At 39.0% G+C, this 16592-nt stretch overlaps 1 protein-coding gene across 1 annotated transcript in view; it reads right to left on the minus strand.

Moving 5' to 3' along the window:
• The window catches only part of LOC138657822 (protein FAM240B-like), a 113185-nt gene that overhangs the window by 13902 nt on the left and 82691 nt on the right, over positions 1-16592 (minus strand). The window contains exon 2 of the mRNA XM_069745462.1: positions 1851-1999. Within this exon, the coding sequence (XP_069601563.1) occupies positions 1851-1996 (146 nt within the window). The 5' untranslated portion in view covers positions 1997-1999. The remainder of the gene's footprint in view (positions 1-1850; positions 2000-16592) is intronic.

Consider the following 16592-nt stretch of genomic DNA (forward strand, 5'->3'; position numbering starts at 1 on the left):
TAAAGTGCAATAACGGGCGATCAAAAGAACGTATCTGCACCAAAATGCTATCATTAAAAACGTCAACTGGGCACGCAAAAAATAAGCCCTCAACCGACCCCAGATCATGAAAAATGTAGACGCTACGAGTATCGGAAAATGGCGCAATTTTTTTTTTTTTTAGCAAAGTTTGGAATTTTTTTTCACCACTTAGATAAAAAATAACCTAGTCATGTTAGGTGTCTATGAACTCGTACTGACCTGGAAAATCATAATGTCAGGTCAGTTTTAGCATTTGGTGAACCTAGCAAAAAATCCAAGCAAAAAACTAGTGTGGGATTGCACTTTTTTGCAATTATACCGCACTTGGAATTTTTTTTCCTGTTTTCTAGTACACGATATGCTAAAAACAATGATGTCGTTCAAAAGTACAACTCGTCCCGCAAAAAATAAGCCTTCACATGGCCAAATTGACGGAAAAATAAAAAAGTTATGGCTCTGGGAAGGACAGGAGCGAAAAACGAACACGGAAAAACGAAAAATCCCAAGGTCATGAAGGGGTTAAGAACTTTCCAGTTGCAATATCAGCAAATCATCATCTATAGCCAAGGACTATTTGCACAGCACCTTTTTAAATGCCACAGTCTCCTGAATAAAATATGAAAAGCTTATAACAATGTTACACAAGCACCTGGAGGTGTGGTACCAGCATTGATGGAACCTCACCCGTGTGGGAGGTATTAGCTTTTCCCATTTTACTTGAGGGAATCAGGTATTTAAGAGATTGTCTGTGGACAACCCCCTTAATCAAAAACCCTCAAAATTCATTTTCTTGCCTCTTCATATGTTAGTAACTGTTTCTATCACCTATTTCATGCCTCACTGAGTGAAGAAGTCTCAGAATAGCTGTTTTTTGGAACTTCTAAAGGGAATCTGTTACCAAGTTTTTGCCACCTTATCTGAGAGCAACATAATGTAGAAACAGAGACCCTGATTTCAGGGATGTATCACTTACTGAGCTGCTTAGTGTAGTTTTGATAAAGTCACTATTTTATCATCAGGAAATTATCACTAGAGAAATAGTAAGCCAGCTGCCATGTAGTCCTCTATATTTATGAGCTGTGTATAACCCTGCCCCCACCAATGATTGGCAGCTTTCTGTGTACACTGTACATGGGTAGACAGCTGCCAATCAGTGATGTGGGCAGGGTTGTGAGCTCAGCATTCAGAGAACTGCTAGATCTGCAGCAAATAAGACAGTGATTTTAGCAAAATGACAGCAAGCGGCCTAGTAAGTGACACATTGCTGGAATCAAGGTGTCTGACCCTACATGATTCCTCTTTGAGATTGGGTAGTAAAAACCTGGTGACAATGTTTAGCTCAAGCAGAAAACACAGAAATACTGTACATCTCATTGGGAAATATTTTGTAAAAATAACGGAGACTGTGACTGAAGTCATCCGCAGGCCACTGGGCTGATCGTAGCAGTTCCAAGTAATGAGCTGACTTGGAGTGGAAGGGAGGCAGCACTGTTAAACTGCTCTATAGAAATAAATGGGCTGGTGAGAAGTGGCTGGGATCTTAAGAGCTTGTTCCTCAGACATCAACTTTGAATGTTCCTACTGCACATGTTTGGCCACCATGTGGTGGTCTGTCTCCTTAGCAATGAGCTTTAACTACTTAAGACAAAAGCTCTCCTAGCAGGAGAATAACAGCAGATAGAAAAAGTAAGTGTATTGCAAACTTGTTTTCCTATTAACTAGCAATACCAATATAGTAACATGAGAATAACCCTTTAAGATGACTAAATTGATTTTATTAGAATAGGCAATCATAAGCATAATGAAATAAAATATTAATGAACTCTTACTTGGAAAGTGCACTCTTATGTCTTCTTGCATCCTCAACTTGATGCTCCACTGTCTGTTTTTCAATTTTCTTCTCCCAGAGGTTTTTCAAACCATCAGTGTCATGGGCCAAAATCTGTCTGCGTCTTGAAATAGTTTTTGAATCCATTTTCTAAAATGAAAAACAATTGATGTAATTTTCTAGTCCAGAATCACTATATATTATAAATCCAGTATCATACAGTATCAGATAATTTTCTGCTATGGCTCACACATGGTAGACATGCTGTAGAATTTTATGTGACTATTAGGCTATGTGCACACGTTGCGGATTAGCCTTAGGAATTTCTGGTGCGGATTCTGCCTCTTCTGGCAGAAAACGCACCTGCAGATTTGTTGCGTTTTTTGGGCGGTTCCGCAGCATTTTTTGTGCATTTTTGCTGCGGTTTTCTTGCGGATTTTCTGCAGTTTTTACCCCTGCGGTTTTCTATAATGGAATGGGTACAAAAATGCTGCAGATTCACAAAAAAGAAGTGACATACTACTTCTTTTAAACCGCAGCCTTTTCGCAGCGGATTTTCCGCAAAGTGTGCACAGCATTTTTTTTCTCATTGATTTACATTGTACTGTAAATCAATTGCGAATCTGCAGCGTTTCTGCACCTCATAAAACACTGCGGATCCGCAGAGAATCCGCAACGTGTGCACATAGCCTTATACTAAATACACCTAAGGTTATATGGGGTATAATCTGTGTACATAAAAATTTTACTTTTTCCCACAAAAATAGTGCTTTAGCGCCAAATTTTTCATTTTCACAAAGGGAAACAGGTGAAAATGGAGCATAGAATTTATTGTTCAGCTTCTCTTCAGTACACCTATATCCCATATGTTTTGAAAGATTACTGTTTGGGTACATGGCAGGACTCGGCAGAGAAGAAGCATTTGAAGTGCAAAATTGGCTGGAATAAATAGTGGACACCATGTTGACTTTCCAGAGCCCTTGATGTGTTCATAAACAATAGAAACTCCTCACAAGTGACCCCATTTGAAACTTTACTTTCCAACTTCCACCGTCATTGGAAAAATTACTATTTTTTCACTAAAATGTGGCTTTGGCCAAAAGTTTTAAATTTTCAAGAGTAACAATTGGAGAAAATGGACCTTTCAATTTGTTATGCAATTTCTCCTCAGTACATCAATACCCCATATATGGGGGAATACTACTTTGAGGCACAGTGCAAAGCTCAGAAGGGAAGAGGCACCATATTGAAGTTCAGATTTTGCTGGAATCCTTTGAGGGTGCCATGTCACATTGGCAGAGTCGCTGAGGTACCAGAAAACCAGTCCCTCCATAAGTGACCCCATTTTACAAAATACATTTCTCAAATAAGTCTAAGGGTGCAGTGATCACATTGGCAAGATGTGTTTCACAGAATTCTATTCTATTGGGCAGTGAAGAAAAAATATTTACAATTTAACCACAAAAATTAAGTTTTAGCCCCAGATTATACATTTTCACACAGGGAAATGAGTAAAAATGACATTAAAATTTTGTCACACAACTTCTTCTGAATGTGGAAATACCCAATATGTGGCTGTACAGTACTGCTTAACCACTTGGCGAGTCTCGGGTGGGAAGGAACACTATTTGACTCTTGGAGAACAAATTATCATAGAATAGCTTGTAAACCCCATATACAAAGCCCCTAAGTGCCAGAAGAGCAGAGTCCCCCCCTTAAGTGAGCCCATTTTCAAAATGTAGTGACGATTTTGACTCCATGGTGTTTTCAGGAAACAAGCAGCAGTGAATGTTGCAGAGTGAAAATTGCAAATCTGCCATTGTGGTGCTCATATTTTGTAGCGCCCAAACATTGAAGCACTCACCATATTATTCCCAGCTTGAGCTTCTGGAGACACACACCCTGTAAACTAAGCGAGCTCTCATAGCTACACAAATGCCAAATATGTGGATGCTAAATGTGGTATAGGGACAATGGGGCTCAGAAGGGAAGGGGGTATTTGGATTTGGGAGTGCAGAATTATCTAGATATATTTTAGGATGGCAAAGAGCCATAATGCTTTTCCAGAGCCTTTGTGCTACCAGTAATGTGGAAGTCCCCTGTATTTTCATTGACAGATGATGTACCTGAGGGGAGTTTTTTTTTTTATTGAGTTGAAGCTTTTATTGGGAACATTTTTCAGAACATTTGGGATCTCATTTATCTTGCGCTCTATGCTGAGCACTTACAGCACATCGGGGTTTCCATGTAAATCTCCACACGACGTGATTCAGATGAAACCCCCAAGGGATCCATTTACTATAGTGATGCAGCAGAGTTATTCTGGACTCCGACTGGCCTCTGATCAGTGGTGTAATTCTTTCAGGGGTGCACAAACCACGCTTTTATGCATGCTTGAAAAGATGGACACCACAGGATCACAGACTAAACAGCGTCCACATTTTCTCCATTTGCCTCATTATAGGGAATCTTCCATCTGGGGTTCTGTCTGAATTCATATTTCAGAGATTTACACAGAATCACCATTGTAAGCGCTCAGTGCAGGAGCACGATAAATGTCAGCCGAGCCTTACTGCGATCTTTGGGAGGCAGAATGAACAAATCAACAGCAGGTGAAGAATTAGTTTTATTTTCTTTTTATGCCATTTCTCATGCAGTATAAGTGATTAGACAACTTTATTCTTCAGCTGGGTGCAATTACGGTAATACCGGATTTTTATAATTTTTTTTTATGTTTGGCTGCTGTAACACAAAAAATAGCTTCTTTTTGGTTTTTGCATCGCCATACTTTAGGAGCTGTAATTTTTCTATACTTCTTCTGACAGAGTCATGTTATGGCTTCTTTTTTAAAGAATGCATTGATCTTTTTATTGGTACCATTTTGGGGCACAAAAGCATTTTTTGATCGCTTTCTATTATGATTATGATTTTTATGATTACAGTGATGCCCCATTTATAATTTTTTTTATTTTTTGCCACTTTTACACAATAAAAATAATTTTTATAGAAAATAGAATTGCTTTTGCATCTCTGTATTCTGAGAGCTATAGCTTTTTTATTTCTCCACTGATGAGCTGTATGGTTACTTATTTTTTGCGGGACAAGATAACCTTTTGCAGCTATACAATTTTTATTTCCATTCGACTATTTGATCTTTTGTTTTTTTTACGCCATTCACTGAAGGGGTTAACCTTCTTGACAGTTTTATAGGTTCTGTTTTTTCTGACGTAGTGATACCAAATAACCTACATTTGCAGTTTCCAATACTGCCATAACTGGCCCCATTTTGACACACTTGAAATGCCTGCAAATGCTCCTCAGAAAATCATAAGCTGTTAAAGGGGTTGTCTACTAATTGGACAATCCCTTCTTAAATGCTATAGTTTTCTATGTGAAATAAAAACTTTATATTCAATTTCCACACTGGCACAGTTTCAGTAATGTCAATGCTGGGGCTCCTGGCACTCGAGTGACATTATTATGCAATATCAGAGGCTGGGGGTTATAAGTTTTTTTTTTAAATTTTACATGGGGACTACAACGTTTAAAAAGGGGTTGTCCAAGTAGTGGACAACTCTTGTAATATCCTTCCTGTGTGTTGAAACAGAACTAGAAACTGGAGACTTGTAGGAACCAGGTGAGTATTGGATTGGAAGCTGGGTGGATTGGTGGGAGAGGATCTTGTTCTGTTAAATTTTTTATTTAAACCGATTAAAATAATTTTTATCCACTAGACATATCCTTTAAACTCATGTAAAAAAAAGAGAGAGTTCCTTTGGGTCTCTTGTGCTGTACCAAGTTCCTTTAATTTATTTCCAGCTCCAGTGATCCAGTCCCTTTACATTTTGAGCCAATGCTACAGGCGGGTGTCAGTTTTGCCTGTAGCATTTAGAAGGTATAACTAGCAGCTCAGATTGCAGCCATTATGATGAACTTGGTCTTTTTTTTATTGTAACTGAGTGCTCAGAATATTACAAGAGGATATTTATGGAGTCGTTGCAAAATTTTCGGTATGTTTGAGAGGAGCACGTAAAACAGTAACAAGGTACTGCATGTGTAAAGTTTCGCAGAAGACCCAGTAAAAACTTTAACTAGCTGATGGAGCTAAATTTACAAGCTAGAGGTAGTAAAATAAAATGCAGCATTTTTTTTTAACTAGCCTAGGGAAGATGTATTTCAAGGGTGTCACATTAAGGTCAGGGTGTCTTGTAACTGTCAAAAAAGGCATGTAGAATTACAGCATTTTCTATTGCTAATCTTTGAAAAGTGCATGTTTACTTTCCTGGACTGACCTTTAAAAATGCAGAAGGGTCTAATTAAAAAGAGTCGTTGTAGCTGTACATAACTTAATTGGACTAACTGGATGATTAATCTGTTTTATATGATGAAGCTCATGGTGACCTGCAGGAAAATGTCATTGTTAATAATTGTGATAGTTTACACTTAATTATTAGCTGTTGTAATTCTGTACAGATTATGAGTAGACATAAACTATTGCCAATCCCATGGAAATAATGAGATCTTGCTACATGTAACCTCCTCCCTGCTATTCACTGTCGAAAACAAACATGAAAATCAATTGTTTTAGGGATAACAATGAATTTGTAAAGTATTTCTCAGAGAGAAAATATTTACTAAAGTTCCAGACAAATGTTTTGCGCACCTTATATGATGATATATATGTTAATAATGATATGTCCTACATCCCTTCCATTAATGCTCAGCTCATCTTTGGCAATCCCAAAACCAATGGATTAAGAGGAGGAGATGCCACGTAATGCATCGCTTACCATCCACTGGAACACACACTTTTTCTGGCCCTTATCTACAAGGCATACCGCTGTATGGCTGCCAAAGAAAGGGAGTCGAGTAGCCCGTCCACTAACAGATGTTGTCAGTGATCATTGAATAGGACGAGATGGTGTTTGTTCAGTTGAGCTTTCATTAACATTAACACCTAAAGGTACCGTCACACTGAACGATATCGTTAGCGATCCATGACGTTGCAGCATCCTGGCTAGCGATATCGTTCAGTTTGACAGGCAGCAGCGATCATGATCCTGCTGTGCCATCGTTGGTCGGTGCAGAAAGTCCAGAACTTTATTTCGTCGCTGGACTCCCGCAGACATCGCTGAATCGGTGTGTGTGACGCCGATTCAGTGATGTCTTCACTGGTAACCAGGGTAAACATCGGGTTATTAAGCGCAGGGCCGCGCTTAGTAACCTGATGTTTACCCTGGTTACCAGCGTAAATGTAAAAAAAAAAAACCACTACATACTTACATTCCGGTGTCGGTCCCCCGGCGCTGTGCTTCTCTGCACTGTGTAAGCGCTGGCCGGAAAGCACAGCGGTGACGTCACTGCTGTGCTTTCCGGCCGGCGCTTAGTGCAGAGAAGCACAGCGCCGGAGAGGACAGACGCCGGAATGTAAGTATGTACTTTTTTTTTTTTTACGTTTACGCTGGTAACCAGGGTAAACATCGGGTTACTAAGCGCAGCCCTTCGCTTAGTAACCCGATGTTTACCCTGGTTACCAGGGGACCGGCATCGTTGGTCGCTGGAGAGCTGTCTGTGTGACAGCTCTCCAGCGACAACACAGCGACGCTGCAGCGATCAGGATCGTTGTCTAGATCGCTGCAGCATCGCCTAATGTGACAGTACCTTAACCCACGTACACCAAGTCTATTCCCCCTTCCACCACAACCTCGCTTTTTCCCAACTCGCATTGTAAGTAGCCATCCCCTCTTTCCGGAGACTGCCACAGAGTTTTGCACAATCTGCTTTGATGCTGGAAGATTGATTTCACACAGGAGAGAATCCTATCTATTAAAATATTGTAAACAAAACGTAGAAAAAAGCTGACCGCACCACCAAAATTGCACGCTGTGAACACTCCAGCTAATCGGCTCCAGCTGGCCCGCTGGTCTCGGGTGCTTGAACCAGTGAAGAAATGCTAGTGACAATCAGACTAAGAAAGAAAAGTGGCAGCACTCACCAATCTTCAGTGCAGATACCCGTTGAAGCGTCAGACCGGCGCGAAACGGCCGTCGTTCAAGCTATCACATTCCTCTGTACATACACCCCTGTGCCGTGAAGATTTATGTAATAAAGAAATACCTGCACTGAAGATTGGTGAGTGCTGCCGCTTTTCTTTCTTGGTCTGATTCTATCTATTAAAATGACAAGTTCACTTTCAGAACCAGCACTAGCACAGGAGCGGCCTCTCTGCACTGTGTCACTAAGCAAATGCCGCAGCAAAACAAGATGTCCGCTTTTTATAAGACCAGGGACATGTGACTTTGGCAGCCATTCACAGAAGACCTTGTGGCATGACGTTGTGGATGGTTTCTGTGCCCTGATTGGCTGCTGGAATCAACAAAAATAAAGTTAAGGGAAAATTCGCATGTATTCTAACCTCTCCACCATCAAACACATCCCTCCGTCTCCTCTGCTCATCATACAGAACCACTATCCTAGCCAAAGTCATAACAAAAGCATTAGTGGAAGCGCTATGGTTTACAAAACTGTGACCATATTTTGCCGACTGAGTAAAAATGGTGAGGTGAGGATGTTATCTTTAGTAGCCATTCAAATCCATTTGTGTCAACCTCTGTGCATGTTATCAGGCCAAAATCACCAGGGTATGTGAACTTTTGATCAGGGTCATTTGGATGTTTTGGGTTGTCATTATGATTTAAAAAGAGAAAGCACAGTAGTATGACAATAAATGGCTTCACCCAACCACTAACCATGAGTGGAGAAAAAGTTTTGGTGTTATCATTCATATGCTCTGAAAAAAGGCCAAGAAAGTTTTGAGCACAACTGTATAATTAGTGTGCACAGACCTATAGGAAGTAAAATTGTGTGCACTCGGAGGTATATTTAAATAGTGTATGTGCTAAATAAAGACATTTCAACAGAGATGACAGTGAGATCTTAAGTCCATATTTAACAACACCTGGAATGTATCTGGAATGTATCAAGTTAGATAAATTTGACCACTTTGTATGGGGTTTACAGTACATGACCTCATCATTTTTTGGACCGAGAATGCACAAGCTATCCCAGACAATTTCTTCAAATTCTGGACAGTCCTGGTAAATTTGGCAACTATGCTAGCCTAGTTCATTTTAAATACCAATTTTCAGCCAAGCTATATATGTCAACCATTTAAAGCAGATACTCCACATGAATTTTAGAATTAATCATAGTTACAATGTATAATACTTAGAGGTAAGCAAAAAGATTTCCACTACTCTGATCCGGCATACACTTCTATCATGGTCATAAAGCCGTGGAGGTCTAGAGGTTTGCAAAAGGCACCCAGGATGCCTGATGTGACAGCCAAGGAGTAACAAAGTGGACTTGGACCAGGGTATTAATATTGCATGTGTTTGAATGCAGTGAGTATTCTCTCTTACTTATAATTGATAGCAATACAATTATCTTTAAAGAATTAATTAAAACCCTTAGAACAGCTAAAGTACATACAGCTCTGGCAAAAATTGAGAGACCACCACATCAAAACCCTGTCATGGGCAGCCCAATCTCCAGACCTGAACCCCACTGAGAACCTCTGGGGTGTAATCAAGAGGATGATGGATAGTCACAAGCCATCAAACAAAGAAGAACTGTTAAATTTGTGCGCCAGGAGCAGTGTGAAAGACTGGTGGAAAGCATGCCAAGACGCATGAAAGCTGTGATTAAAAATCATGGTTATTCCACAAAATATTGATTTCTGATCTCTTCCTGAATGATTATGAACTTATTGTTTTTGCATTATTTGAGGTCTGAAAGCACTGCTTTTTTTATTTTTGACAATTTTGCTTTGACGGAAAAAAAATACAAAATTTATTGCTTGGAAATTCGGAGACATGTTGTCAGAAGTTTATAGAATAAAAGAACAATTTACATTTTACTCAAAAATATACCTAGAAAGAGAATAATCAGACAAACTGAACATTTTGCAGTGGTCTCTTAATTTTTGCCAGAGCTGTATGTTACTAGAACCAATGCATCTGTATTCTCAAATCAAACAACCACTTGTAATCTTTTCAGTCTTTAGGAAAATGAACTGGATACATTTCATATTTTTATCCGTCATTTGTCACTGAGTCATTGAGTAAGCATGAAATCCATTTGACATTCTGACAAGCTGTGAATGATGTACCGTATCAGAGTTAATTCACAGTACCGGGTGTTAACATGAAGTGTTTGGATATCCTGTAGATGATTGTATAAGATCATTTGCATGGCTCTGATTGATCAGCATGTTTATGGGACATCTTGAAAAGATCATATGCTGATCAATCAAACATCAGATTTCATGATGAATGATACATTCTTAAATTATACAAAATGGTGCAACACTACCGGCCTTTTGTCAGACATTTATAGAAAAATGGAGATAAAAAGTCTCTTAGCACTAGGACTACTGGTATAGTCATTTTGACTACTTGCACTTTTTATTTCTCTTCTGTGACTACATTTTTCGGAATTCCGGCTTGAGACTCGTTGATTTTTCCTCAAATAGGATGTGAAAAAAGATTTTGTGACAATAAATAATTTTGGTGAAAAAATTGTGCGTTTTTTTCAAAATTTACCTTTAACTACTAAAGGTAGTCATTTTGACTACCTACTATATTTTGCTGTCCTTTTGTCACTAAATGTTGCTGTAAAGTTTTGTGCATAATTTTTTCACTGTATCTTATTTACCCTGATGTTTATATAGATGTAATTCAATTCAGATGTCAAATTTTCACATTTTCCTTGCGTTACCTGGTTCTATTACTGTGTAATGCTGAAAGTCCAGTCAAAAATGAACGAACATTACATTTGTATAGTGGTAGCGAACAGAACAGCAGGGATATATTACTGGTGATTCTCATTGTATGCTGTGTTATATGAATATATACTGTATATATGTCCAGTACTGCTATTTTCTGTTGTAGTTTTACAATGATCCTAGCAATATAACTTGTAAAGGACCCCCTCTAAACTCTAAAAATAAACAAAAACAAGTCAGTAGTCAGAATGACTACATTCAGTAGTTCTAGTCGGGGTCACGAGTCCAGTAGTCCTAGTGTTAAAGTGTTGTTAACGTATAATTTATTATAACACAATATATGAAGAAAGTGGCAAAAATATATTGACACAGATACAACATAAATATAGCATTAAAAATTATAATAATAACACAATAAAATAATATAACCTATATCTGGTCCAAAGGAAAAAATAATAATAAAAATGGTGACTATATAAAAACATATTAAAAAATATGTATATACAGCTCTGGCAAAAATTAAGAGACCACTGCAAAATGTTCAGTTTGTCTGATTTTTCTCTTTATAGGTATATTTTTAAGTGAAATTTAAATAGTTCTGTTATTCTATAAACTACCGACATGTCTCCGAAGTTACAAGCAATAAAGCAATGAATTTTGTATTTATTTTCTGAAAATGAAAAATGGTCAGAAAAACAAAAAAATGCATTGCTTGCAGACCTCAAATAATGCAAAGAAAACCAAGTTCATAATTTAATCATTTAGAAACAGCAATACTAATGTTTTAACTCTGGAAGAGTTCAGAAATCAATATTTTGTGGAATAACCATGATTTTTAATCACAGCTTTCATGCATCTTGGCATGCTTTCCATCAGTCTTTCACACTGCTCCTGGCGCACAAATTTAACAGTTCTTCTTTGTTTGATGGCTTGTGACTATCCATCTTCCTCTTGATTACATTCCAGAGGTTTTCAGTGGGGTTCAGGTCTGGAGATTGTGCTGCCCATGACAGGGATTTGATGTGGTGGTCCTTCATCCACACCTTGATTGACCTAGCTGTGTGGCAAGGCTCATTGTCCTGCTGGAAAAAAACAGTCCTCAGAGTTGGGAACATGTCCTGAGCAGAAGGAATCAACTGTTTTTCCAGGATAATCTTGTATGCGGCTTGATTCGTAAGTCCTTCGCAAAGATTAATCTGCCCAATTCCAGTCTTGCTGAAGCATCCCCAGATTATCATCGATTCTCCACCAAATTTCACAGTGGGTGCAAGACACTGTGGCTTGTATGCCTCTCCAGGTCTACATCTACTGATTAGATGACCAGGTGTTGGGTAAAGCTGAAAATTAGACTCATCAGAGAAGATTACCTTACTCCAGTCCTGTATGGTCCAATGCTTATGGTCTTTTGGCAAACTTCAACCTGGCTCTCCATTGCTGCTCATTAATGAAAGGCTTTTTTCTAGCTTTACATGACTTGAGTCCTGCCTCTAGGAACCTGTTACGAACTCTTCTTGCTGTGCACTTCACCTCAGCTGCCATTTACCATTCCTTTTGTAGGTCAATTGATGTCATCCTGCGGTTGCTGAGTGACATTCAAATAAGATGACTGTCATCCCGGTCAATAGAGAGTCATTTTTGCCCTCTGTGTGTCTGTAGCTTTGTTGTCCCCAATGTCTTGCTACTTGATCTTGTTGTAATGGACAGCCATTTTAGAAATTTTAAGGATGGAGGCAACATTACGCTCACTGTGTCCCTCTGCTAGTAAGGCCAAATTGATCCCTTCTTTTTCTCACTCAAGAGTTTTCTTTTCAACTCCTTTGGCATGGTTAAAAGTTATTTTTTCATTCCTATTACTTTTGGGATATTACTAGCACTTGTTTGGCCATCCAGCTTGTCCTGTTGCAGAGGATTGTGAACACCACAGCAGAGTTTTTTATACTTTGCTTCATTAAATAAGATTTGGTTCAGGTGTTCTCCTAATCAGAAGCACATTAAGTAGAATGAGGTGTACTCTGGTTGGAATTCAATTGACACTTGAATGGAATGGCTGTCAGACGTGTAGAGAAGATGATTTTTATAAAACTTTGCAGTGGTCTCTCAATTTTTGCCAGAGCTGTATAACTTTTTGGGGAGCCCTTGAAAATAAATGGTTTGATATTGCAGCCAATTAATCACAATTTGATTCAAGAAAAGCATGCATAAATATTGTTAAATGCTATTGCCATAGTAGATACTGTATCACAGTAGTGGAGTGAAGTATAGATTCTGAATGATTACTTTACAGTAAGTAAACATTATTATTGCTACAATCCGCGTAATGCAATAGTGTGATAAATTGTAGAATATGGTTTCCATGTGGATCATTTTGTGCAACCCTTGTTCACGGTCCAGGTCAGTGATCTTTGGCCCTGGACAGGAGGTACGCAAGTTTCCTGAGCTTCCAGGTTCCTCATCGTGGTATTTGATTTGCCGGCCTGAGGTGATGTCATCTGTCTGGTGTGTGGCAGACAAGTGATGTCTCTACAGCCTTGTTAATATAAGCAAACCCTGGTATCCCGAAGAGTAAGGTAATTCTGTTAACAGCAAGAGAGCACTGACCTGGACCGCGGACAGGGGGTTGTGGGAAGCAATCCGCTCATCTTTACATGGAATGATGGAAAAATCAATTGTAATATAACATGAAATCCACCGCACTCCCTATGTGGAATATCTTAGAACAGAAATGTAATTTTTTGAAATTTGCTAATTTATTCAAACAAAGAAATAACATCGGATCAAAACACAAGGCAATTGATACAAATTGTGTATGCGACTCAGAATGGTGACGTTTCGACCCTCCCGGGTCTTACTCTAGGGTCGCACTAAATCCAGGTTTAAGTAGAAAATAATAGAAAGGGCGTTGTCCCTGTGGTATCCAGGGGCAGGTATTACTTCCTAATGAATGTAGCCTAGTGAATGGTATGTCTTTAGGTGCAACCTTAAAGAAAAAAGACAGCGGCACGACAGCGTCTTGTTGATAAACTGATGGTGAATACGGCCCACAAGATAAATTGTTTATGGATATAGCCTTAATATGAAATACTAACGGCGCATCTGCGTCTTGTTGGTGGTGGGACCATAAAGATAGCCTAGAGAGGGATCCGTATATGGAAATAGCCTTAGTTGTGAAAAACGGCAGTGCGTCTGCGTCTTGTAGGTGTTTGGGTAGGAAATACGGCCAAAAGGGAAATCCGTTATAGGGTAAAGCCTTAATGGGGAAAAACAGCGGCGCACCTGCGTCTTGCTGATGAGAAAGGCGTGAAGCCCTGGGAGGAGAGAGCGGCGCTCCTACGTCCTGTGTACAAAAAAAAGAAAGGTCTGGCCCTCTAGCCCCGACCAACGACATCACAGCAGGATTCTGATCGCTGCTGCATGTCAAACTAAACGATATCGCTAGCGAGGACGCTGCAACGTCACGGATTGCTAGCGATATCGTTTAGTGTGAAGGTACCTTTAAGGGAAACATTTCTTCTTGTGGAGAGTGCAAAGCTGGTGTAATGCGACTTATAGGCCATGCAATGCTTCTCTGAGAATTTAAATATGTAAATAGCTTCTTGAATTGGTGGCACAAGCCCTCCTCCTCTCTGAAGAAGCTATTTGTATGTTCAAACATGCTGGGCTCGAATAATAGAGGGTAGCTATAATTGAAACTTACTAGAAAACATTTCTTTTATTCTTTTATGCTCATGAAATCTTATCTATGTCTGGAGAGTAAAACTGGGAAAAAGAAAAGAATAACAAATTCCCTTTAAATTAATATCAAGCGTCAACAACTTTTTAGCTAAGCAAGTTTTAGAAATGTCACTTGTACGACACTTTAGAGACGCCGAATAATACTAATCATCTATCTAACTTTGGTAATGTCAGCATTTATGTCTCATGGCTCTTTGCAGCTAATTCATATTTCCTTACAGTAATCATACACTACGCAGCTAACTTTAATAGTAACTCTGATAATATAAATCACGGAATGTAAGTAGGAAATTCCTAATCATGGATGGTCTATCTGCATACTTGCTCCAGTTTTGAGGTCTCTGAAAACAGAAATATAATAGCGGAGTATAAAGATTACATTGTGTGATTTAATTTGCTTTCCTGACTCTACGATATAAAAGTCTGTGTACTGCAAAACAAAAGGGCTGTGAAATTGATTGGGTATCCGTCAGAGCTGTGAATATAAAGCAATATGCCCTTTCTCCTAACAGCCTCTACTGCAACATTACCCAGTACTAATAGGGCCGCCAGTGCTTTTAATGACCTGGCAAGCAAACGCTGAGCCAAGGTTGTTGAGAATGTTTCCATAAAAGATCACATCCTCGAGCCTAACTGCATGCAACCTACAATGTAGAGTATAGAATATAACGTCTGGAAATGTGCCTTCTGTGACATGGTAGCTGGGGAGTCGTGCATCCTCAGCTCATTAAATGGTCCCATGTAAATCATTTCCATGCTTGTCGCCAGTTGTCTGGTCAGTTAACTGTAAATATACAGGACATTTTTATAGTCGCTGACTTGGCCTAAACAAGAACGATTCTAGCATTTACTCCTATTTTGTTTTATTCCTTAAGTAATGATTTTTTTCTTTACTTCTTGCACTCAAGTCCTTCAAGCTGAAATATTAACATTAAATAAGACCCACATATTCTTGATGAGAGTGCAATCTGTGTGTAAATTAATATGTCTTGTTTAATGCTACTTTATTCAGTTTTTGATTTATTTCTGTAATACTTGCCTTTCATAAGGTTATGGTCATTTAGATTGTTTCTATAAAAACTAATAAAATAAACACGCGTTCTTAAATTCGTTACATCCAGCTTCAATAGTGGATATAGTACATCATTTTGGACATGATGTATATGTTTTACAATTGATCATCCGATAGAATATAAATATTGTATCCTAATGCAAAATAAAATAATGGCCAGTCACAGTCTAAAAAATCAGTATACAGCAAATCAAGTAATTTACTGGAGATATCCCAGGACTTATTTTCCTTATGGGGTAAGCACTTATCAGTATGTAATTGCTAACTACCCGAATGTGCTGCCCTGCAAAGATCTTTCCTAGATCAGAATAGTCATGTACTGCTCCTGCTGGCGACATGGGGCGTCACTGCCAATGTCATGTTAAAGGGACACTGTCACCTGAATTTGGAGGGAACAATCTTCAGCCATGGATGCGGGGTTTTTGTGTTTTTGATTCACCCTTTCCTTACCCGCTGGCTGCATGCTGGCTGCAATATTGGATTGAAGTTCATTCTCTGTCCTCCGTAGTACATGCCTGCGGAAGGCAAGATTACCTTGTGCTGGCATGTACTACGGAGGACAGAGAATGAACTTCAATCCAATATTGCAGCCAGCATGCAGCCAGCGGGTAAGGAAATGGTGAATCAAACACCCCAAAACCCCGCCTCCATGGCTGAAGATTGTTCCCTCCAAATTCAGGTGACAGTGTCCCTTTAAATGACAGCCTGCTCAGCCTATCACAGCAGGGAGCTGGCTGTCAATCAATAAGACTTCCTTGTGGGAAAAAATATATATAGAAAAAAAACAAAGTCCCAGAATATCCCCTTTACGTCGAGTGATCTGCAAGGTCAAGTTCAAATGTGGAAAACTGGAAACTTATGTTAGTTAAATTTTTTTCATTCCAACTAACTTACTGTAGAAAAATGAAAATTTTAGGACATGGTGGAGCTTTAGGGATGCTAACTCTCATTGCTGACACAACGCCACTGTACATATGGAGTCCTACTAGCACTAGTTCTCTACTGGTAGTAAATTAGCGTTTTATGCTTTTGTTTTTTGCCTCATTGCATTCCAGTAGTCATATTTCCATTTTATTTGTCTAAGTAGCAGTACAAAAACCTATTTTTTGCAGGATGCGTTTATTGTTTATTTGTCCATTGAACCATTTTGCAGT

The sequence above is a fragment of the Ranitomeya imitator genome, chromosome 1 (assembly GCF_032444005.1).
Source record: "Ranitomeya imitator isolate aRanImi1 chromosome 1, aRanImi1.pri, whole genome shotgun sequence".
In the NCBI taxonomy this organism is placed as follows: domain Eukaryota; kingdom Metazoa; phylum Chordata; class Amphibia; order Anura; family Dendrobatidae; genus Ranitomeya; species Ranitomeya imitator.